This window comes from Prinia subflava, chromosome 1, assembly GCF_021018805.1.
Source record: "Prinia subflava isolate CZ2003 ecotype Zambia chromosome 1, Cam_Psub_1.2, whole genome shotgun sequence".
Taxonomy (NCBI): domain Eukaryota; kingdom Metazoa; phylum Chordata; class Aves; order Passeriformes; family Cisticolidae; genus Prinia; species Prinia subflava.
In genome coordinates this window covers 8,538,992-8,563,854 of record NC_086247.1, presented here as the reverse complement: position 1 = coordinate 8,563,854, position 24,863 = coordinate 8,538,992, and the positions used below count along the sequence as shown (strand labels likewise).

The following is a 24,863-nucleotide window of genomic DNA, read 5'->3' as shown; positions in this document are numbered from 1 at the left end:
ACTGTCTCCCTGTACCCAGCACTGCTGAGGCCACTCCTCAACTCCTGTGCTCAGTTTTGGGCTCTTCATGACAAAATGACCCTGAAGTGCTGCACTATGTCCATTAAAGGACAACAGTGCTGAGGAAGGGGCTGGAGCACAAGTCTGGTAAGAAGCAGCTGAGGAATTCAGAGTTTTTACCTGGAGAAAGGGAGGCTCAGGGGTTCCTTCTTGTTCTCGACAACTATCTGAAAGTAGGTTGTATCCAGGTGGGGATCAGTCACTTTTTTAGGCAAAAAGCAACAGGACAAGAGGAAACTGCATCAAGTTGCACCAGGGGAGGTTCAGGAAAACTTTCTTCTCTGAACGGGTAATTAAGCAAAGGAAAAAGGTGCCCAGGGAAGTGGTTCAACCTCTGGATGTGGCACTCAGTGCCATGGTCTGCTTGACAAGGTGGTGTCGGGTTATAGGTTGGGTTCAAAGACCTTGGAGGTCTTTTCCAACCTTAACGATTCTATGAAAGACTTCCGATTTCCCCTTGCCTGTCTGGAAAATCTGCCATCAAAGGCACCCGATTTGGAAGCCAGCAGTATTATTTCAAGGAAAACAGACTAAGAGATTGTGCTGCCTTGGGTTTCACTGATTTTCACCAGGGTTTGGCATCACGGTCTGTGTGGGTGCGTTTGAACTCCCGTCTCAGAGGAGTGTCCAGCACCGCTCGCCCGCCCGTACCCCGCCCTTCAGTGGAGGATGCCTGAGAGGAGCCCAGAGCCGCGCCCTGGCCGGAGGCACCGGACACCGGCACCGAGTCCCGGCGGCGGCTCCGAGCCGCCCTCACGGCGCGGGGCCGGGCGCGACACACGGGGAGCGCCGCCCCAGGAGCCGGCGAGCCCGCCCCGCAAGGGCCTCTGGGAGTTGTGGTCCGCCTCGGCGGCCTCCGCCCGCCCGGCCCGCGCCTGGCCGGGCTCAGCCGGCCCCATGTCCCGGAGCTGTCGCCCCGTGCCGTGTCGGGGCGCTTCTTCATCCGCCACGACCCCTGGGCGTCCTCTGTGTGTGGGAGGGATGGATGGGCGGAAAAGGGCACGGAAATACTCCTGATAGAACTACAGCTCCCGGCGTGCACTGCGCCACAGAGAACTGGATGGGGCGGGGGGGTGGGCGAAGATGGCGGCTGCTAAAGCGAGCCGGAGGAGAGGCTGAGGTGAGTTTGGGGCACCCAGGCAGTGCTCCCGGTACTCGCGCACACCCTGGCAATCGCCTCCTTGTCGCGATCTCCCGCGTCATTCCCCTTCTCCGCGCTTGGGAACGAGGAGGATGGGCGCTGAGGGAGTGGCGGGAGGCTCGGGCCGCCTGGCTGGCGCGGGAGCAGAATCCTCAGGGCATCGCCTCAGCCCGGAGCCGCCGCGGCAGCGGCTCGGGGTGTCCCTGTGGGCGCTGGGTCCCGGCGGAAGGGCTGACAGGAGCCCCACTGGAGCTGTGGGGACAGCGGGGCTGCGGGCAGCGAGCGGATTCCCCTCCCCGCTTTTACCGGGAAGGGCTTTGGGAGTTCCCTCAGCAGGTTTTCCTCAAATGGACCTTAAGACACCGAGATATTAACGGAACACGATGCAAATTGACAGGAGGATGACAGTATGAGCTGTCTTGGCTTCATCTTTAAAGTTAATTGTGCATCACGGAACCATGCTTTAGATAACTGAGGTGTGGGTTCGCAGATCCTGTTACTGAAAACTGTAGTAAAACGTCTCTTTTTGGATACCTAGAAAGGTATCCCGTGGTCCTGTGAGCTGAGATACAAGGAAGAAAAGATCGTGGCATGGATTTACTCTATGCTGTTGTAGGACTTGTGGGAAAGCCTATAACTTTAAACCACAGTTTTAGTTGCTATATCAAAACCCAGTTCACTAGCCCAGGTATTACATGTTTGCTGTGCAAACTGAGTAGGTAAGCTAAACCAAGGCTTTGGGATTTTATAGGTAATTACTTTCTAAAACATTTGTAATTTATTTATAGAATTTGAAATATTTTCTCAAGTAACTTCAAGACATCTTGCTTGAAAACATGCAGTTAATACTCCTAAACATATGGTAACATTTCTTTGAGAAATTGGTGGTTTGGAGTTGAAATCTTCATTATAGTTCACTGATAGACCTAAAGGCTTATCTGTGGGTTTTATTTAAACCTTTTAATAACTATTTTATTATTTATTTAAAAAAGGCTGCTAGAACATCATTAATTTCTGATTCAGGAAAAAAACCTCACAAAAATGTAATTAAAATACAGTTTGTGATCAAACAACTGTTTTAGATATTGTAAATGTTGGCAGTTCACGATGGACAGTAACTTCTCTCGACTTCTGATGCAAACTTGTGCAGTGGAAAAGAATGAACAAATTTTATATTGCATGCAAGTTAAAGGAGGTGTAAGAGCATTCACCGTATTTGAAAATTCAAGTATAATGAAAAGGGATTGCACTTAAAAAATTTAAATTATAAAGAGTATGGGTTAGAAACAGCTTTGGTTGGTGTCAGTGACTTTTAACTGCCCAGCCTAACCCTGTAAGGAAGTAATCCTTGTAAAGTTACCACACAATTTTTAAACAGTTTTGAAGATATGCATTTTTTTTTTAAGTGTAAGCAAACCATGTTTTCTGTAGTTGCATTCTGTCTTGAGTAAGAGAGCAGGGTAGTCTTGTTAATTCAGCCAGCTTTATACATGGCATTGCCTCTGCACCTGAGAAAGGTAATTCAGGCTAAAGTCAGGTACTTTCCCAGAATTACACTGTGGTATGGAAATCCATTTTATATTGCATCTTTTGAGTTCTGGGAATCGTAGTTGGAGCTTAACTGTCTATATTTAGGAATGAACATGTGATTTATTAATCTTGCATTGCACTGGCCATTTGCCTACTTTCAAAGCTAAAGGCATTGATTAATTTTTCAAAGAGGAAATATGAGGGGGGAACTAAGTGATCTAAAAAGTAAATGTACAGTGGATTTTTAATTTTTCAGTTCATGCCTGCAGGGCTGTGAGGGGTGCTTAAGCCTGTGCCCTTATTTGGCTTAGGTTGGAGGACTGAATAGGAGGCCAGCTGGCAATTTCATTTTGAAGACTCAAAATCAAGTTAAAAATTTATGATATTACATAATAACATAACAGAGGGCTTATTGGAAGAAAATACAGCATCTCAGGTATGCTGACGTCTGTTTCTTTGCCTGTAGCACAAGGTTATATAAATTTTTCCATTTCAGGTCTTTTAAAGAGCTCCATTGTATTAGGGCATACAGGTAAACAATCTCTGCTTTTCTGTTTGGCTTTCAATGCAATTTCTGGAATCTCGTGATTATGAGAAATATTTGTGCTTATAAACTATCCTTTAATTTCAGATCCCAGCAAGCTAATTAAAAAAAAAAAAAGTCAAACAAACTGTATTTTTATCCTTGTTCTGAAGAACAATGAATTGACATTGGGTTTCTTAGCCAAATGGTATAAAACCTCAAAACAAAACTGAAAGTTTTTCTTCAGAAGAACAACTTTCATGTGTCATGCAGCTGTTCATCTGTCTTTTAAGGCACATTCACTATCTTTGCACCTTGATTATAATTACATTTAGTACTATTATTATATCCTTAGGAAAAACACAGTAACTTTTAGTCCTCCACAGAAAGGTAGGTATGATCTTTTTTACCTTTTTAATACTCAAGAGTCAGTTGCTGTGGTGAGGAAAATATTGTATAGTATTTACATCCATAAGTTGCATCCCATGAGCTTTCAAATGCTACAAATTGACATGGAATATGTTAAATAGTAAGTGATAGACTAGGAAACGAAATGGCATCACATGATTTTCCATAGCTCTCTTTTGATTAGCTAAGTTCTACTTCATCAAATTCCGTGGTTACATAAAATTGTAGCTCAGTGATAAATAGCTGAGCAGACTCATAGTGGGAAGCATCTTGGTTTGGTTTAGTTTAGTTCTGTTCTGCTGTAACAGGTGACAGCATCTGTGCATTAAACTTTTTCCTAGGCCAAGTGAGACACTGATTGAAGACTTTATGGAGAGGAAATTCTGTGGTCTGTTCTGCATGTAGAGGCCAGGCCACCTCCATAGGGAATTTTTTGTCCTGTTATAGATCATAAAATGACTAAAAACCCAGTGAATTATTTAAAAACAGATATTTGCTCTATGTTTTAGTTGATTATACAACTTTTCTAGTAATATCTACAAAAAACTCTTCTAAAAATCTTCTAAAAATGAGTTGACTTGGCTGACAAAAGCAGTGGTTATATTTTAGGAAAATGTATTGAATTTCTGATTGCTGGAGGTGGTCAGTAAGACAATCTTTGAATCTCTGGCACTTGACTCCCTGAAACTCTCCCCAGGTTCTCTGCATTTTTATATTCTTGTATGTCAGTAAATCTGTTCTCTGTAATGTTTCAGCTGTCCATAAGTACATTCTGAACCAGAGATTTTGCTTTTCCAAGTGTCTGTTGGACAGGATGATCCACAGCACATTTCCTTTTATAAAATTACTCTGCTTCTCCTGCTGGCCTTGGAGAGGGACATGCAGCTTTCTAATAGATGGGATATTTTAAATAACTTACTTTGAAATACTATTTTTAATTCCAGTTGCTGTCAGCAATTTGGAACCTTTGATTGAAATGCATATATGAGAATAAAGTTTATTTTTAGCAACTATGAGAATTGCTTTAATATGTGGTCATTTAAACATATGTTGTCAAATGAGATGTTTATTCTCACATTATCCATTTGTGGTACTAAAATTTTTTGGTGTATGTATACATACATTTATTAGGTGAATATCTTTTATTTAAAATTTTAGTTTATTTTTGAAGACAGCAACACTCAGTGTCTTTAACTGAGATTTTGGTTTTATTTGTAGAAAGGTACATTTGTGGGGAGTTTGCATTTGGCAATTTGTAAAACCCAAATGCAGTGCTTTAAGACAGAAAAATCTTCAAATTATTTGCATTTTAGTGCTAATTATTGAACAGTAGATTTGGCTAGTTTTATGTCTGAAATAGATTATTACAACTTCAGATGAGTTCATTTTATGAATAAATTTAATTTCATCAAAATCCTGTGAGCGGCTATTTTGTATAAGAGGTTGCACTCTGATCTAAAATCTGTGGTTTTTAATCCTGGAAAAAAATGCCCTAGAAAGTGCTCCACAGGTTTTTCAGTTGTTTCTCATAGTGTTGAACAGAAACCTCTCTCAGGCATTTTAACAGGGAAGTGCTGTAGTTTACATCTGGAGTGGAAGCATCCTGTGAGACTGTGCAGAATTTGGCATCCCAAGCAGTGGTCACAGTACACAAGAGAGGAATGTTTACTCCAGCATCAAAGGCAGGAACAGAGCGACTGCATCTCAGGAACTGACAAAATGTAGTCTGGGCAGCTGAGAGGATATCTGGATTTCTGTGCTAACAGCCCCTTTGGTGTTGAAGGAATGTGACTTTGGCTCATTCTGCATAAGTTACTGAGCATATTTGGATCTAAAATGTCTAAAGCTGTAGTCCTGACTTTGTTTGTTTGTTTGTTTTCTTTGTAGTTTCTTATGTATTTGCAAAATTGAAGACATATCCCTGATTAACAATGCCTGCCAGTAAGTATTCTTCTCTTAAGTACATTAAAGCAATATTTAGGGATGTTTACTGTTAGGATATTTTCTTTGGGGTCTAAAAATTTTTAAGCAATTAAAATGGAAAAAGAAACATACTCTTGCTGTCATTTTAAAGAATTTTAAGATGCCAATATTATCTAATCTCTGTCTTGGTAAGTCTCCGTATATTTTTCCAGTAATAATATGGGCTCTGCATTTGCCTCTTTGGTTACAACTTCAGAGTATAAAATTAAATTTTGTACTTTAGACTGTGTTCTAAAATAGTTTAATTCAAAACTTAAAAAGATATTTTTGATATAAAGTATATCTTGATATAGCTATAATCCTATCTTTGGAAAATTACAACTAGTGTTTATAGAAGACAGAATCACTATTTAGGATAAAAAGTGATAAGGCTTAAATTTTCTGACATTCGTAATTAAGTAAAATTTTTTGAGGTAAATGTTTCTGAGAAGCAAATTATTTATCTTCAAGAGTAGCAAATTTCTCTAGCACAAAGGATCAAGTTATAAAATGTATTACAAAAGTATAAATTCAACTATTCCTTTAATCAGATTTCCTAATTAGAACAAATTCTACATGATCTCTTGTAAGATTGCCAACTTCAGTCATTGAATAAAGCAATCTGCTTTATCCAGAGGATAAAGAAGTATTCATAAAATTACAGTACCAGTCATACTGAGTGCCTTCTAATTCTATAGGTTTGTAGTGAATTTCGTGGATGCTGAATTTCAGGAGGAAGTCTTTGATCATTTGTTCTGTGCTGTGATTTGTAATAAGCTCTGACTGTGGGTACTAGAAATGCCTTACAGTAGTTCTGTGTTGTGTCGTTTCAACCCCTGTCATGTAAAATACCTTACTGTAAGTAAGATATGTCACACCTGTCATGTGAATGAGTGTGTGCACTTCTTTAATGAATTGAACTGGAAAAGTAAGATTTTTATTTTCTTTTAAACCAGATGTGCTTATGTTTGGGGTCTTTCATATCAGTGCATGTAGAGTTTGTGTTGCTGCATTCAGATGGCAGTTAAAGGGACCAAAAGAACTGATTGCAGGGTTTATCTGTAGTGAGACACTCAGGGCTGCACAGCCATTTATTTATCTTTGCCTGTCTAAATCAGTGTAAGTGCATGGCTGAAGGCAAGGGAACCTAGGAGACGTGTGTGTTGCAGTTCTTGTGCAATAACAGTATTTTCAGAATATTTTACTTCCAAAAGTTATGGTAGTGAAGAAGTACAATTGGATTTTACGGTGGGCAAGCATCCTTTTGTGGCCGGTTGTATTTCTGATCAATAGAGATAGAGCCTTCAGGAATTCAAGTGTTTTGCATGTGGAAAGGAGATCTTCTGCCTGCTAATGTAGACTTCTGTAAAGGCTCCATTGGATTCTTTTCAGAGCACGTTGATGAAGCAGGTTGGCTGATACTTTGAAATCTTAAAGTATTTGTCCTTGAAATCTGAAAGACTCAGTTGTTTCTAAAGGCTTGGTGTTTTTGTGTGGATTTTTAATTTTACTTTATTTTCACATAGAGTCCTGTCATCCCACGCATCAAGAAGTGCATTGACCATCTTTAGGAATAAAACTTAGAAAAGGCTGTTGCAGCGAGATATTTTCCAAAAAGGTTTTCTGTTATGTTACTATGAGTTCTTTACAAATGAAGTAGAAAAATAATATCTAATTAACAGGAAATTTTGATGGAGTTCTTGGGTCATACTGATCAATTCCCTTATCCACTATTGTCCTGCTTTGTTTCCTGGGTCTGTGTAGCAGTTCCTGGTGGTAATTCTACCCCTCCCCCTCCCTTTGTTTTTTGTTAATCCAGTAGTTGAATGAATGTATAGATCTAAAGGCAGTGTTCTGGAATATCACGAGAGCTCCAGATATCTGGTATTACATAAAGACTGAGTAAGCATTTAATTGTCTTTCTGGGGACTTCAGCTGTTCCTGGTGACACTTCAGAAGTCAGTATTGAAATTACTGTGCATGAGACACTCACAGGACAATTTGCTTTTTAACTCCTCAGTATTAACTGTGGAAAAATGGGCACAAGTGAGAGCTGGGCTGTGCCACTGAGATTGGGAGAGATGAACAAAGGTCATTAGCCAGAGGTGATGGATGCTCTTCTCAGTGAACCTCAGCTCAGCCATGGCTGCTGGGCTCTGCAGGAGTTGTTCATTGCATGTTTGGATTAGCACATTTTCTATTGATTTTCCTGTTTAGCCATCCCACTTAGGAATGTGGGGATTTAGTGCTGCACTGAGTCCTAAAATATGTTAATATTAGAGTCTCAATGCAGTTGTCATAGCCCAAATAGAAAATTTTCAGTCTAATCTCTTAACCTTGATAAGTAAAAGTGCTTGGCTTTGACCAGACATGACGTGGCATTTGTGTTGACATCAGCAGTGGAGCTGTGATGCTCTGTCAGTGCTGCAGCACTTGGATCAACCTTGCCAAGGTGTAGCTTTTCCCTGGACTTTTTATGTTTAACTTTATGTTAGGAGTTTGTCTTGCAAACATGATTGGTGTCTTCAGCTGAAGTTGAAATACGAATTCTGAAATGTTGAGAATTCTGAAATGTGTTTTCTCATTTCTGTTAGATTACAGTAGGAGTAGGTTTTAACTACTCATATTTTAGTAATTGTCTAAACTGTGCTTTATCACAAAGAAACTGGAGTAAAAGATTAAATAGTGCTTTTATTTAAAAGCAAACCCAAAGAACTTATAACTAGATAGCCTGTGCGGTACAGGCAGTATGTGTTTCTCACTTACCTCATGTGTTCTGAATTTCCCTATTGAATAATCTGTGCAGATAATTTCATTTAGCATATTTCTGTTATGGAACATGGGTGGTTTTGGTAGGTTTTTTTTGTTGGCTTCATTCAGATTGAAAAAGTGATAGCTAAGTCATATCAAAATATTTGTTGACGACTCTTCTTTTTGTACATTATGTTCTGGATATTCACACTTAATCAGATGTTTGAAACACAGCTTGGTAGATAGTGAGATTTTTCTTCTCTAGCAACAGCTAACCTGCTTACTGGATGTATTCCCTGACTTCAGTTAAATGTTTAACTTAAAGGCAGTTTTTATACTAAAGTGAAATTATGTGAACTAAAAGAATTATGTGTGGCACAGGTGTGAGCACCTGTTGACTATAAAAATCTATTTTACTTGTAGTAGCTCTGTGTGTGACTTCTTAAACTTTTTCTTAGCTTATTCTTTTCTCTTTTGGCTTATACAATTAGCAGAATTATATCTTAGTTTTTCAAGGTTTTGTTAAATATAATTGTTAATTAAATTGTTTTTAGTGTCTGGTTAGTAGTCCTTATGACTCACTGTAACATATAAATTAAGAGAACAAATAAAAATAAGGATTTTGCCAAATGTAATTTTCCCACATTCTTCTTTCGAATTAAGGCTGTGAAATTTAGAAATATTAACACTTCCCACACTCTTCTGTCAAATATTTGTCAGCTGGAAAGGGACCATTCTGATTTAAGAGGTACATATATTAGTTATGTGGAAAATATTCCGTGATCTGTTCTTGATTGCAGTGAAGAGGCAGTTTTGCTGACTTCAGAATGGCTCCAAGCATGCTCATTAAAATACACAACATTTTGTTTCCTTGGCCTCCCTAACACCGTGAGGCTTTTTGCCACCTCCTGTGACAGCAGGTGGAGCGCCCTGGTGCCTTCCCTGCTCTGTGCAAGGTGAGGACAAACAGAAGATGGAACAATTGAGCAGTGCTTGTGAATTTCTGTATTCATGCATGCTGCTGCTTTCCTCGTGTTACTTCATAGTCTTTAAATAAATAAATGACCCACCTCCCCAACGCAAAAATAACCATCAAACTTTTAAAATGATAATTTTCTATGTGACTAGAGCTTTCTTGCCAAGTGTGGGAGGGAAAACGGCACTTGAAATGGAATTTGAAATGAGTGAATTCTTAACTGGCATTTAACGTTTCTAACACATTTTAAGAGGCAGATAACTTCCTCATTTTGGTTTCTCCTCTCCCAACAATTTTGGAAATTCATTTATTTGTGTTTTGTTATTCTAGTTTTTATTGTGTATGTATAATAAGTAAGTGTTAACAAGACTGGTAATGGGAAGGGATGATATATCTCCCTGTGAAATAAAATTCTGAAATATCAGTGCCTGGAGATGTGTTCCTGATTGTGTCTATATAAATATTTCAAGGACTAAGCTTTCTTTTTTTTGAAAGTCAAGTCATAGTTCTTATCAATTACTGTTTCCACTCTTTCCATCCAGCATGTGTTTTTCCTCATCTGGAATGTGTTTCTCATGTAGCCTTCACACTTTACAATGGGACCCGCTACATAATAAAGCACTTTTTGTAATTGCTTTGTTTATTTTATAGGCAGGAGAAACCCTCTTAATTTTATGACAGCATTGTTGGCTACTTAAAACAGTGTTAAATAGGTTATAATTCTGTAGCATTTTCATATTTCACCTATTACAGAAGACTTACCTCAGGAGTGTCTGAATTTACTGTTTGCTGCTTGGTTCTGGTATCTTAGGATGAGGAACATCAGAAGCCTGGTATCACATCCTTATTTAACTACTAACCTGAGGGGCCAGGGGAACTTGGAAAACAGCTGCCAGGAGAAGGTTGTGGTTTGGGCTTCCTTCAGCAGTTTGCAACTTGCTAGGACCAGGCCAGAAAAGGAAAATAACTGTATTTCAGAATGTCTGTAACTATTATAATACTATGGTCACAAATTATATAATGGATTCTTTGCATAGTATGCAAGAAATGCTTTTAATATGAAAACAGACACAGGGTTTTTTAGCTGATTTTTAGGTAACTGTCTTTTCTGCATTGAAAAAGTAGTAACTTCTCCAAATGTATCTTTAATTAAGCTAAGAAAAGAAATAAAACAAACTTGCAGCTAGAAAACTGTAGCTCTTTGTACATCTGTTTATTTAACTCATGGTACTTTAAGCAACTTTGTGTGCCATGAAATTGGTGCTTCCATATTTATTAATAAATATGCATGGATTTCTTTAAGACTTGTAATTTGGAGCAAGCATTCCTTTTGTTGTTGTCTGTTAGCTGTCATTTCTATGTACACATCATCCTAGCCCCATTTGGGAAAGTTAGTGTTTAGGAGCAGTTCCATAGACAGTAGAAACCCCTCATATTAACACAAGACATGATGACTGATATTATCATTCATTCTTATATTCTTCATTTGTTGGAACACGCTTCAAATAAGAAATGAACAGTTGTGTTTCATCTATTCCTTGTTAAAACCTGTAGAATTTATCTTTTCCGTGGTTGTTACTTATGTCTGCATAGTCTGGGCATCTAACAAAAAACAAAATGCTTTAGAGATGAACTTAATTTGGTGCCCATCAAAGGCTTTGTGTGCTTTAAACTGTATATGGACATTTCCTCAAATACTAAAATGCAGCTTAGTCATTTTTTCGGGCTTTATTAAAGTCTGACTGTCATTGTTATTTACAGAAATCGCTTTGCAACTATCAGTCGATTATTCTTCATGTGCAGCCTTGTTTGCTATTGATTTCTGAATCATGGGACAAAAGGGTAAGAAGGCTCATGCTGATTGTGCATGCAAGCGTCCTGTTTTTTTGTGCATGACAACAAAGCAAAATTGATTTTGGGGAGCAGGGGCAAGATTTCCATTATGTGATTAAATGCATGTCTCTGGAAAAGCCAGGGCAAACTCCTTTTAAAAGTATTTTGTCTTTCCCTTTTCTTGATATATGGATTTCCTTCCCACCATTGGCGACTATGAACCTCAGTGGCACTCTAGGGAATCACATTCCTTGTGGATTGCTGAAGATGAAAGTTAGCTGTGTACACCACTCTTGGCTTTCGAAAAATGCTATTTCATTTCTAGAGTTACATTATTCAAGATTGATTCATGCAGGAGTTAGACATAAATGAATAAAAGTTGGGGTAGGTAGATGAATGGAACTCTTTCAGGTCTGCCAGGAGTTCAGCAAGCATTTGGACAATGCTCTCAGGCACACAGTGTGATTCTTGGGGCTGTCCTGCACAGGTGAGGAGTTAGATTTGATAATCTTTGTTACATCCCTTTGTAGCTGGAATATTCTACAATTGTATGATTCCTCGTCTAACAACTTGTAGACCTCAAGACTTCAAAAATAGTTAGTGCCTGTATAACTCATGTCTGGCTTGAGATCTGTTAAAGGTCTCAGTCCTTTCATTTTTCAAGAAGAGCACAGTTGTGATTCTAAATTGTACTTGGACCTGTTACAGTATTTTGTTGATAACAGTCTGTACTTTGGCTGGAAATGGGCACTCTGATTCTTTAATTGTGGTTTGAGAAGGGTTACTCATTCCTTAGTACAAGAATGAGTAAGGAACTCCAGTCTAACACTTAGCTATATAATTATGTTAATTCAGTGCTCCTTACTGATACTTTTGTAAAGCTGTTAATGTGTAAGGAAATGGGTGAAGATAAAGCTTCATGGATATTTTCTTAGAAGTGCATCAACAAATATCCAATAATTTATGCTATTAAAACAAATTTTCCTATGTTCATTGAACTGTGTAATGATTAGAAAAGGACATTAGGATGATGATACCCTACGTATGAACTTTATCTGTAATAAAATATGTATAGTTATAATTGATTTGTCTGACGTGATGGAACTAGCAGGGTTCTCTTGTCTCAGATGCAGTGCAAGCTGTTTTCAAGACTTTCTATGTTCTTGTGGCTTTTTATTAAATGAATTTGTGATTTGTTACTGACATTGGTTTAGACATGAGCTTGAAGTTCCTCAGAACTGACAAAACATAGTTTTTGCGAGTTGAGTCTGGACGCTGGAATTGCAGTGTGGTTAGAAGTGCTGGCTGTGGGCAAGAACTACTGGATTGCTGCAGAAACCAGTGAGCCTGTGTGCCCACAGATGTCCTGTCTGGTTTCTACAGAAGGCTGAGACACTCAAGATTTACTGTTTAACAAGATGTATTTGTAAAACTATTTTGTGTATAAATATGAAACTGTCTCCAACAATGACCATCTTCTAGACTGGCCAGTTCAGTTTGGTGGGAAACAGAAGTTGTGGTAGAAAAGGGTCTTTAGGTATTGAAGATGCCCAGAAGAGCAAATCCACTGTGTCTGTATTCCTCTGTAACTCATTAGACATTACAGGAGGGGAGAAATTGCTTTTTAATTAGCTGAGATATGGTTCTAGATAGGGATATGTTCTAACCTTATATCCCTCTGTTTGGGAGAAGAGCTGCTTTTCTGTTCTTGGGGGAAACCTGAATTCAAGATAAAGTGCTCTTTAGAACTAATGGGAAAGATAACAACCATGAGGATATTTTATAATTCGTATTGACCTAGAAGCAGGGATCTTTATTTCAGTGAAACTTATGTCTTTCATGTCTGTGTTTAAAACTGTGAATAATTGAAATGTTGTTGCATAAACTTCTGTTTCCTGGTTTGTTCAAAAGCTGCTCTTCTGTGAGGGCAGGACGTACTAGGTAAAACTCCAGAGACAGGAAAATATGTAAAATGAGTGTGTTGGCAGCTCCAAGGACCTGTTCTTGATAATGTGGAAAGAGATTTTTTCCAGATTTTTGATTCCTTATTCTTTTAATGTTCTTTTTCTTTTAATGGAAGCATGTATGTTTCCATGTCCACATGGCAATATCTCATTTTGTAAATGCTTTCTGGGAAAACGAAACAGCTAGGAGTAGACACAAACAGAGCACTTAAAGACTGGTGATATTTGAAGAAGAATTTGAATTCTGAAGCCTTAATATCCTCTGTTATGCTGCTTTTCAAAGTAACATTACAGTATTTTTGTTTAGCATTTTATTTTTCATTAATGTAAGTACAGTTTAAACACTTTCATTACTGAACAGGAACAGATGCTTTATCATGTTTTGAGCTCTCTGAGTGTGCCTCAGAAGAATTGCTGCACTCTGCTTTCTCAGCATAAATAGTACACTATGGTTCTAGATTCACAGAAACACTTTCATCCACTGTTATGTTACTTTCTTTGTACATTGTATATTTTTGCAGGAAATAAAATGTATGTAATGTGGTGTTGGGCTACTTGTGAACAGAACATTTTTCTTTTAATTAGAAAATGTTTTTCAACATCTGTGCAAAGGTATTGAAGCCTGTTGCTGGGTTTGCTCAAATGGAGGTAAAACTTGTTTTTGAAGCTCTGGCCATGCTTATATTGGTATTTTGGATGTTTTAATAGAAGAAAGGATCTATAGAACAACACTCTCTTATATGCCCTATAACCAGATCAGTGGCTTATGCTGAACTGGTAAAATCTAGTTTCCTGAGCTAAGCTTACCTTCTCCATTAGCTTTGAGGGTTCCAGAGAGAAGGCCTGTAAACCTTGGCTTCTTCATCAGGACTTCTAATATAATGACATATAATAATTTAATCATGCCATTTTTTCACTCACAAAAACCTCTCATGCCTTGTTTTTCAAGTGGTGATGTGGTGTGTGCTCCCCTGGTCTGTTTGGGCAGTGGGAACTGCAAGGCACCGTTGGGCAGGAGTGGAGAATTAAATCCTCCCAGTGCAAGTACTGCAGTCAGAGGATACCTGTGATGAGGAGGGGATGCAACAGTTCTGAGCATTTTTTTTTCTAAGGAAAATGATGACATCAGCTTAAGATTCAGAGAGTTCTTACCACTGCAGCTGTGTTCCTTCCCTGTGGATTGGATTAAGAAGGCAAACTACATCATCTTAAGAAAATGGAAAAAGTAGCAGTCGTCAGAAAAATTCATGTGGCTTTACATTCAGGTCTTTCAATGCACAAAGTTTCAGGTGCTTTCCCTCTAAAAGACTTGAAACCCTGGGCACTTGCTGACCAGTTACTCCTTGGTTTGAGTGGGCTGGTTGTCTGTAGGGCTGATGATAGTTTATCGGTGGTATCCTTATAGCTCTCTTCAGATAATAAAGATGTGTAGTATTGACAAAATCTTCATAAAATTCTAAAGAAAGAGAGTGTTTGACACTTTTCCATCAGTTTTTTGGTGTAGGGAAGCAACAACTTCCAAAGCAGAAGAGACAACTATATAATGCAGATTTCAGTTAACCAAGAAGATAAAACTTTGGACATCTTGGCAACTTTCCCATGTGTCAGAAGCCATTCCAGATTCTTTTGTGATGCTGACCCTGGAATTGAAACATCTGAAAAGCAGAACTGTTAATAGTGTTTGAGTGACTGTTCTGAGATGCCAAGTAATCCCCATGTACTAGTGCCCTAAGCTTGAGAATTTAAAGGTTCCATTAATTGTAACTCCTAGAGTTGAGCTGTTGTCCAGCTTCCCATGAATCCCCCTCTGATCCTCAGGTATGCAAGGGGTTTTTCCTCTTAAGGGCAGTAGCTTAATTCACATGAGTTCCTGTAGCAGAACAGAAGTGAGCAAGCAAGTGTTAAAGCAACAAAATAACCTTTTCTTGCTGGGCAAGAGGGCTGTGTCTAGTATGAGGAAATGCAATGGAATGGGAAATATGGAACATCTATATTAGAAGTTTTAAAACTAAAGCTGGGCATGAGCAGAGCAAAGAGAAAGTCTCTGTCAGCAGTCTGCTGTGCTGCCTGGTGTTGGGACTGGGAAGCAAAAGTGTGCAGCTCAAGCATCTGTAGCCTGGACTTGGTCACCAAAGTACTGAGCCTTTTAGACAAGTATATATATTTTTACCAGTAGTTGGCCAATCTGCTGATCAGAAGTATAGTTTGAAGGCTCCAGAGGTAGACAGTGACCCTTTTGGAATTGTTTTGCCTCTGCCACCCCTCAAGAACTGCTTCTTACTCACCTCTGGCCACCCTGGAGATAAGCTAAGTGTTGCTGCTTGGCTAGTTACCATTCAAGCATGCCTTGTGTAGCGTCTTTCCTTCAGTGTCCATCTCAATCCACAGGGGCAGCAGCCTCTACTGGTCTTCCATGTTAGATGTTGCTCCTTAACCTGCCACAAAGTGGGAACAAGGTGGTAGAAGAGGTGCAGATGTTGCAGCCCCTCTTTTCATTGGAGTGTTAAGCAAGTTAGGTGGCTTGGCCTTTGAGCACACATGACATTTACAGGACTCTTCTCTGTCACCTGCAGTTGTCTTCTGGAACCTGGGATGTGTTCAAGGATGCAGCATTCTGCCAAAGGCTCATCTGTGTAAGAGAATAGCTTAGGGTCAAGGTGAAGGCAGGCTTCGAGCAGGATTGTCTGGAGCTCCGAGGCTACTTCTGTGCCAGGATTGTCACTGTGCTGGGGATTTTCCATTCTCTGGTACCCATGGATGTTGGGAGCAGCCAGGCTTTTGGACAAGCAGAGATAGGTGTGTTAAGTAGCAGGAGTAGAACGAGCTTGCTGTGATAATGCCTATCCTTCTTTTATTCAGAATTAAATAGTAGGTAAAGAATGTCCTCCTGGCTCAGTGTGTTAGTGGATGTGCACTGTGGGTGTTTTGTCTGTGTTAGGAGTCTGCTCCATGCTCCGTTCTTTGCCTGGATGGAGGAATAATAGGAGTTCATGTGCTTCAGAGAGCACACAAAGCACAATGGGCCTCTCTTTCACTCTCTGTCTCCTTTTGTCCATTTACATCGCATTTTTCACTGATTTATGAAACACCTTGTTATGGAGTCAATATTTCTTTAGAAATAAGGGTACAATGAAATAAAAACTCCATGGTTTTTTTCTGTCTGGATTTATCACCTAGGACTCATTTCCCAACTACAAACCAAATAATGGAAGCCGAAGTGAAAGTTGGACTTTGCCTGTTCATTTTTTTCCCCCTGAACAGATTATCAAGGAGGGTCAAGGGGATTTATGTAAATGTGTCTTTCTAGTCTCCTAAAGTCTCTTTTTTGTATTGCTTCAGTGATTGTAGTCAGAGAAGTAAATGACATTGTCCAGCTTACTAGGAACATAAGTCAGGGCAGGAATTAAGTAAAACTCATGTCATAGAGCTTCTTCCACTGGAACAAGATTAGTTTTAGATAATTTTAATGCTGTATTAAAAATAGAGAGTGACACTACTATCTCAAAGCAGGAAAGGAGGAGGTGGTATTGGGAACAGAAATGAGCAAGTAAAGCGAAGTTACTATGTGAAACCAACAAAGGTGGGAGAAAGGAGAGACGGTATGGAAACACTGCCGGTGGTGGAACTTAAGGAATGCAACTGGAGAGCCTGATGTAATCGTAAACTTTCTTTTAATGGATTGGAAGTCTTTAAAACACACTGTCCCAAAGACAATATCTTCCCGAGGGATTTATTCTAATTGCCACTGGCTCTGAAAAGAATACTGCATTGAAGAAGCTTGCTGGTGAGCATTATTTGACTAGCATGGGGGGTTTTCCTACTTCTTTTTAGTAACTTCAGGTGCATTGTCATTTCTTGCTTTCACAAAAAGTTTATATTAAAATTATTTTTTTATGCTTTCACCATAGCAAAATGTGCATCTCTCCATGCTGCTTCCAGCATGCAATGCTGCAAATTTGCAGAAGAGTGGCTGGAAAGCTGGGAGAAAAGGACCTGGGGGTGTTGGTCAGCCGTGGCTGAACATGAGCCACTGTGTGTCCCCAGGTGGCCAAGAAGGTCAGTGGCGCCTGGTTTGTGTCCGTAACAGTGTCACCAGCAGGAGCAGGGCAGTGACTCTCCCCTGTACTCAGCACTGGTGAGGCCACACCTTGAATGCTGTGCTCAGTTCTGGGCCCCCCAAGAAAGGCACTGAGGGGCTGGAGTGTGTTCAGAGGACAGCAGAGCTGGGGAAAAGTCTGGAGCACAAAGTCTGAGAAGGAAAAGCTGAGGGAGCTGGGCTGTTCAGCCTGGAGAAAAGGAGGCTGGGGGGAACCATACCACTCTACAGCTGCCTGAAAGGAGGCTTTACTCAGATGGGGGTCATTCTCTTCTCCCAGGTAGCAAGAGAGAGGACAAGAGGAAATAGCCTTGAGTTGCACCAGGGGAGGTTTAGGTTGGATATTAAGAAAGTGATCTTCACAGAAAATGTGATTAGGCACTGGAGTAGGCTGCCCAGGGGAATGGTGGCATCACCATCCCTGGACGTGTTAAAAACCATGTGGATATGGCACTTCAGGACATGGTTTAATGGTGAACATGGTATTGGTGCCGGATTGATGGCTGAATTTCATAATCTTAGAGGTCTTTTCCAACCTTAATGATTATATGATTGCGGTTTAGAAGAACTCTTCTTGAAGTCATATCACACCAGAATTAACTTCAACTTTTTAGCTTACTGTGAGAAGAAATTCTAAGGAGAAAGCTGTTTTTTTGGGTGTTGTTTTCATTTGTTTCAAATAAGCTGAGCACCAAAATATTTTTAAAAGTGAATGTAAAATGGTAATATGAATGTAAAACCTAGGCACGGATGGAATTTTCCCCGTTAGATGTTACTGCAGGTTTGCTGTCATGAGGGTCAAAAGTTCGCATCACAAGATGAATATCCTGTTCTCCAGACAAAAATTTCATCTGCTGGTTGGTCATTGTCTTCAGTGCATTTTGTTGGAGAGAGGCTGGAAGCAGCCACGTAGAAGTCAGCTGGCGTTTGTGTGAGGGGAGGCTCATGTGGGGGATGAGTCCCCTGTGCCCTCCGGGAGTGCATTCCAGGGACATCGCAGTGGTGATCAGCGCGTCCTTACTGCACTTGCTCTTTTTATAGCAGGCTGAAGAATATTTTTAATTAACTCCCTTATATGGCTGGAATAATTTCCCTATAAAATGTTTGATCTCTTTTTCATAGTGGAATACAAACGCCCTTGAAAGTAATTTTAGTTCTGAATTAAATGCATCAACTGATATTAACAGTTCAGAAATAACCAGGTATAGTACATGGTTATGGTTAAAGTTATTTTATGCACTTTCATCAGGATATTTGAAATATTTTTTTTAAATTTATATTTTTCATCTAAGATATAGAAAAATACATGAAAATTTAATGTATTACAGTCAAATTTTTACATAGTTATATTTAAGTACATGGAGCAACCAAATGTAATTTTAATATTGCTCTGTTTCTTTATATTAAGCAAAACATGCATTTTTCTGTAGATTGAAACTTTTTCTGTTAATTACACCATTTCTCGATAGAGTAAAGGTTTTTTTACAAAAAGCTTGGGTTATTGCAAATACAGTTAGGGATGACCAGATCTAAGCTTGGGACTTAATACAAATATTCAGTGAGGGAACATGACATCTTGCTTTGGGTTATTAATGTTCTGTACATAGTTGGCAACAATATTAGACAACATGACAAAACTTTGGAAGAAATTCCAGTATTAGATAAAACAGACAATTTCTTTTCCTAGGTTTTGATAAAGAAGAAAATGTGGCAGTTTTAAACTCAATTGGCAGAACTTAGTCTTTGATGTTTAAACCTATCTTGAAGCTTTTGTTTTCCTGTAATTTTGTGTGAGCAATATATAGTACAAATATTTAGACACACTATTTTGAAATACAGTTTTATTGTAATGCAGCTTTTCTATTTTACAACATAGGGCTTCCTGTAGTAAACTATGTGGGGACAGTTTCTGTGCAGCTCAGTTTTTTCTCTGAGTTTATTAGCACTAATCACTAAGTGTCGAATTCAGTTTTTATGTAGTGGAAATTATTAGCTATGTTTTTATTAAAAACAGTACTTATAATTTCCAGGGTCTATAAAAATGTCTATATGCAAATCCTGTATTTGTGTATCCCAGGTGGATGTAATGTAGGAATTGGAACAATAAAATACTGAGAATTAATGGGAAGCTGGAAAGTAACTTCAGAATTGCTTAACTCAAAACTGATTTTCTACCTGATGTATCATAATCATGATTATGTTAATTATTTAAATTCTGTAATCCTTACTTCCTAAACTAGGAAGTATTATTAGAGATAATGTTAATTTCATTATTTTTAGATTGTTTCTTTAATCTTAGATGTAAACCTTTCTGTTTAAAAAACTCTTTTTGGTCAGTAGTCTGCCTTAAATACATTTCTCTCTGTCTGTTCTCCAGGAAGACCAAGTGAATAGGTTTTGCTAAAATATTTATCACTCTACAGTGATACGTGGCAGCTGTCTGAGGATAGTTTTTCCTGAAACTATGTGGATTTTTTACTTCTAGTCAGAGAAATAATGAATGGTGTGTTCCAGGCGAGTTGAAATAATGAAACCGTCTGCGCAATTTCACTGGGGGAGCTGTGAATCACACATTGACAATGTATCTTTTATTCTTTTCTCTTTTCTTGTGCCTGGCCTTGTGAACAGAATTTGATACTGAAGTTTTTCACGTGTTTGGTGGCTTTATGCAGATGTCACTGAGCTGATCAGATAAGCTTACAGTGTTGCAGAGCCCTCACGGGAAGTAACCGCAGCTATGCGAGTGCGAGAGAGCAAATTTCTGGGAAAAGAGACAATTCCCCGGGAGTGAATTCATATCCAGGATGAGGCACTATGTGCAAGTTCCAACTGTTGAGCAAGAAAAAGCCTATGATTATAATTCTGCTTTTGAACCGAGACCGTGTATGTGTTTGGGTAGGTGAAATTACCATTCTCTGATGGCGGGGGCTGTGTCTTACTGCTGCTGTGTAGAATAAGTATGTGTGAAAAGAAGTTCCCGTGCAGCTGGGAAATGAGTACAGTTATAATAGGTAAAATGCAGATTAGAGGACTTTAGCAGAAGAGAATGTGCATGTTTGAACTTGATAAAAATAGCACTATTGGAGAAGCAAACAATATTTTTTAAACATTTTCCATTAACTATCATGTTACAGTGCAGAGTTCCCTATAGATAGTGCTTTAACCTTTATGCTTATTTGCACAAAATAATGTAAAGATGAGTGCAAAGGGGAGGCCATTAACATTCAAATTTTGTCTGACATTAAAAAGGAATTGTCATAGGATTTTTCCTCAATAAACCTGTGTAAAATGGAACTTTTTTTTTTTTTTTACCTGACTGTTTTCTACAGACCTACAAAACAGTTTATTTGTGTGAAACAAATGTGTTTATTTGGATAAGTTTTTATCTGTGTTAAATTGGTATTCAAGAAGTAGGGAATCCGTTTTCAGTTGCTCAGCTTCTATCCATCTTTGACAAGAGTCATCTTTTTGGTCTATGTAGTGTAATGTTCCTAAATTTTATGGGTTGCTTTTGGTGTAGTTTGTTGACTTGATCTTTTGGGGATTTTGTTTTGTTGTCTTTACATATATATATATATATTCATACATTCTTTAAACCTATTCCTAAGATTTTTTTAATCTTTCATGGTTATATCAAAATGATGTAACTGTAAAATGATTAGTAGTTTTTCCACAAAATTTGTGTCATGACTGTTAACTATTCCGGATTTTGCTTTTGGTTGTCATTTATTTCTGTATTGTTTGGAGTACCTGTCAGTTTTATTTCTGATAGTGTTCTGCTTGGAGGCTGCAAGCTTTGACAGATTAAAACTCACTTTCTGATACTTGAATGTTCTGTTTAATGTAGAAAGTTCTTTTGATGATACTGACATCATAATTTTAGGTTTATACTTTGATGATAAAGAATTTTTGACAAGTTTATGGGGTTTTTTTCCATCTAAAGAGTTCCATAATTAAATACATAGAAATGTAAAGGTACTACCAAAATCCAAGATGAGGAAAAAATTCAAATCTTATGCATACTTACTGTTAGGCCTTTTTTTGTGTGTCAAAATCCACTATGTTCCATAAATTTGAAGAGCAGTATTTCAATAGAGCAATATTATGTTTCCATTAAGTGAAACCATCTGGTAAGGCTACCAGAATAAATTGCTACTGTTATCTGATCTTTTTTGTACATCTCACAGAAGTAACTGTATCCAGATTTTATGCTAAATTTATGTAATTAACACAGGTTTGAAACACCATTTTCAGATTTAAATTGCAGTTCTTTGCAAAGGTTTTCTTCTTCTGTCACTTAAAGAGGGAGAAAGAAAGTAATTCTAAAAAATATTTTAAATTGCGTGTCTTCCAATATTTTAGAATGTTTTCCTACTCTTAGTATATTTTAGATAGTTGTATCAAAATATTTTACTACAATTATTGTTGTTTTTGTATTTAATAGTAATTAAACATACTGTTTACCGTGGACCAAAGTTAATGGTCAACCGTAAGTTAGAAAACCAAATAGGAACACAAAGTACAAAGGGTGCTGAGCCAAAGAGTGCTGCAGAGTTGCATACCCAACACAAGAAATATTTAGCAATATCACATGTTTTTTGGTGGATTTTGATGGTCTTGAATTTCCCAATACAGGATGATATACAAGACACTAATACAGTATTCCTTTCTTATTATGATTTTACTTTCTTTTAAGGTGTTGCACACCATTGCTCTCAACAGAATATTTTCGTAGAGCTGTCTAAATTATTTCTATTTCAAGTCAAGTAGGATTTTAACTTCTTTTCATACCTACATTTTCTAGTGGCAAATTAAAGAACTTTGATTTTATCTACTTCATACCTGCAGCTTTTGCATAAATGTAGTTTTACATTTGTTAGACCTCCATGAGTAAGGCATCAACAGGAGTTGTATGAAGAACTTGCCAGTAGTAACAAAAGTACTATTTAACAAAAAAATTCCCAGTATTCTTGTTGTTTATTCCTTGAGCACTTTTTGTTTTCATTATTATGTATTGAAGTCATAAGTCAGTGTTGATGTTACTGGTGGTACAGGACTGTAATTCATGAGCTGGGCAGAATTCAAGTCCATTGGGGTGAACTTGGAGTTAATGCACAGTTTTAAAATCATAGCTCTGTCTTTGATAATTGTTTTTTATTGAATAAATTACAAGAATTAAGTTGTTAAAGTATGAGCAGAATACATTTTTTGTCTAAGAGACAATAGTATCAGAAAACAGATGTATTTGAGGGAGAATGTCTACTTCTGTAGAGTCTTGTAATTAAAACTAAATACAACAGGTGAAATCCTTGTCATTAATCTCCCAGATGTTCTGATAAGTATGGTTAAAAACCACTAAGTTTACTTAGATATCTTCAATAAAGAAATACAAGTCTTGATACTTTTGCAGAGAAATTGTAATCATCAAAAGTTTCTCCAAGATACCCTTTATTGTTTTGCATTTTTTACTATTTTTAACAAAGTGTTATAAGATTTTTTTTGAGTTTGTAAATGGATATCTTTAGTAAGACATTTGTAAGGTATTTAGCTGCTCTGAATCCTTCAGGTGTTGAGACTTGAAAGACACGATATACATGTATGCTTGATACATTATTACTGAGTCTTATTGTTTACTCAGGGGCTCTTGTGCATTAGAGCTGCTTTGGTGTTGATCTGAGGCTTGGACCAATAAATCAATCTGATAATATGCCCAATCAGGTTTTAACATTTAAAACCTGATTTGTCAAAAAATTTTAAAAACAAGGGTGTAAGTCTACCCTGATGTAATAAACCCCAATTGCTTGTTTTAGAAATTTATGAAAGTTTAATTACAATAAAATGGTTATATAAAAAAATAGTAATACAAATATAACAATAAAGGTTAAACAATTTAGAGTTAGGACAATTAATAAGACAATAACAGCAAAGAGTTACAGCCTGGGCTGGGTTCCCCTTCCTAGACAAAAGTCAGCCAGGAGAAGGACCACGTTAAAAGAGAATTTACCCCTTAAAGAGGAGTCACCTCATGATTATGCATATTTTATTTAAAACAAGAAATTTTTCCTGGTACTTGTCAAAAACTTTCTGTTAATCCCCCAGGCACCTATGAGTCTAAGTCAGGCTTGAAGAGGTTGTTTCTGTTGATTAGGAAGCCGGAAATCCCCCGTCTCTGGAAAATTTAGGGGTTTCTGTAATTGTTATCTCTGTGCAAAGAATTTCCTGGTTATCTTCTCTTTTTCTTGAGCTAAAAAAGAATATCTCACACACGTAGTTCTTATTTTTGATTACTAAAGCTTAATGTTAATTACAAAACTACATTTACTATATTATTCAAATGTTAATACAACATAACTTTTCAACCTAGCATAATACGTATAGTAAATATCTGTGTAGAGTCATATAATATGCATTTTTCACACTGATAAACAGTTAGACAGATAGCCAAAACCTTTTTTTTTGATTGTTTTTTTGGGGAGTTCTTTTTTTTTTTTTTTTTCGTGGCAAGGGGGTGGGTGAGTTCTAACCTAGCTCCAAAGTTCTAGTAGTTCTTAGTGCTAGAAAAAAGACCAAACAACTCTTTGTAGGTTTGTTACCTTTTCAGAGCAGGCAGTATGACTTTTAAAGTTACTAAAATTGAAGTTACATGCATTGTTCTGATTTATGGAGTAGTAGTAGGAATTAGATGAAAAAAATCCTTTCTCTGCTTCAGGTGACCATCATTTCACCGATTCCCAGTAAAAGGAAGGACAAGGGATAAGAAAGGCAGAGCTTGTTTTGTGTATTATGGTTTATATTGGTTTATATGGGAACCTTTAAAACAGATATCACTTTTTTTTTTTTTTTTAGAATAATGCACACCATGCACATTTGGGTGTTTTGAAACAGTCATTCAGAATGAAGATAATCTTGCAAATAAAGTAGCTTTGGTTTTAATATGACTCAATTTTAAAATGCCTTGATTTTTCTGCATGTCTTTACCTATGGAGGACAGGTGCATTTCTAGTACCCGAGATCCTTGCATATTTTCTCGTGTATTGTAGAGCGATAGTCACTTTGCTTATTTGACGTACTTGTACCTACTTTCAATTCCCTTGGTTTTGCTTTATTGCTGATAGCAAGCTGAATTGAGTGTTATCTTCTTCCTCCATGCCTGTCAGCTTGTCCCTACAAATGAGTCCCTAGAACTGCATCCTAAATCCCGTTGGGTAAATCTCTCCGCAGGAGTTTGCTGCTGCTGTGCTGCGCTGCGACCTCGCTACAAGCGTCTGGTAGATAACATATTTCCTGAAGACCCAAAAGTAAGTCATGACTTGAAAATTTTAAGAGATTGGTGTTTGAAAATCTGTGGTTATAAGCTTGTGCTTTAGCAATTTTTAAAAATTTTCTTTTTTCTTTTCTCTTTTAACATTTCACCATAAAATCTGCTTTAGCACTTAATAGCTTTAAGAGAGGTTAGTAGAATAATTTATCTGGAGAGGGATCCCTAGAGATCATCTGGTCTAATTCCATTTCCAAAGCAGGGCTGCACACTGAAGAATAAAATTAGTGTGTTTTCCTCAGAGAAACTGAGATTTCATTAAACAAGGTATTCTGCTGCAGAGGTAGCACTTAACTTTGTC

The 24,863-nt window shown here is 37.9% G+C and overlaps 1 protein-coding gene across 5 annotated transcripts in view; it reads left to right on the top strand.

Annotated features, from left to right (window-relative positions):
• Positions 1-1,120: 1,120 nt before the first annotated feature.
• EFR3A (EFR3 homolog A) overlaps positions 1,121-24,863 on the top strand; it is a 78,107-nt gene continuing 54,364 nt past the window's right edge. For 2 of the 5 annotated variants that reach the window (XM_063410537.1, XM_063410453.1), the window contains exons 1-3: positions 5,571-5,603; positions 19,873-20,139; positions 24,466-24,542. In XM_063410537.1, coding sequence (XP_063266607.1) covers positions 20,049-20,139; positions 24,466-24,542 — 168 coding nt within the window. In that variant the 5' untranslated portion in view covers positions 5,571-5,603; positions 19,873-20,048. Of the gene's footprint in view, positions 1,181-5,549; positions 5,604-11,112; positions 11,194-19,872; positions 20,140-24,465; positions 24,543-24,863 lie in introns of those variants that run through there. The other 3 variants (XM_063410699.1, XM_063410766.1, XM_063410620.1) reach the window with 3 other exon arrangements.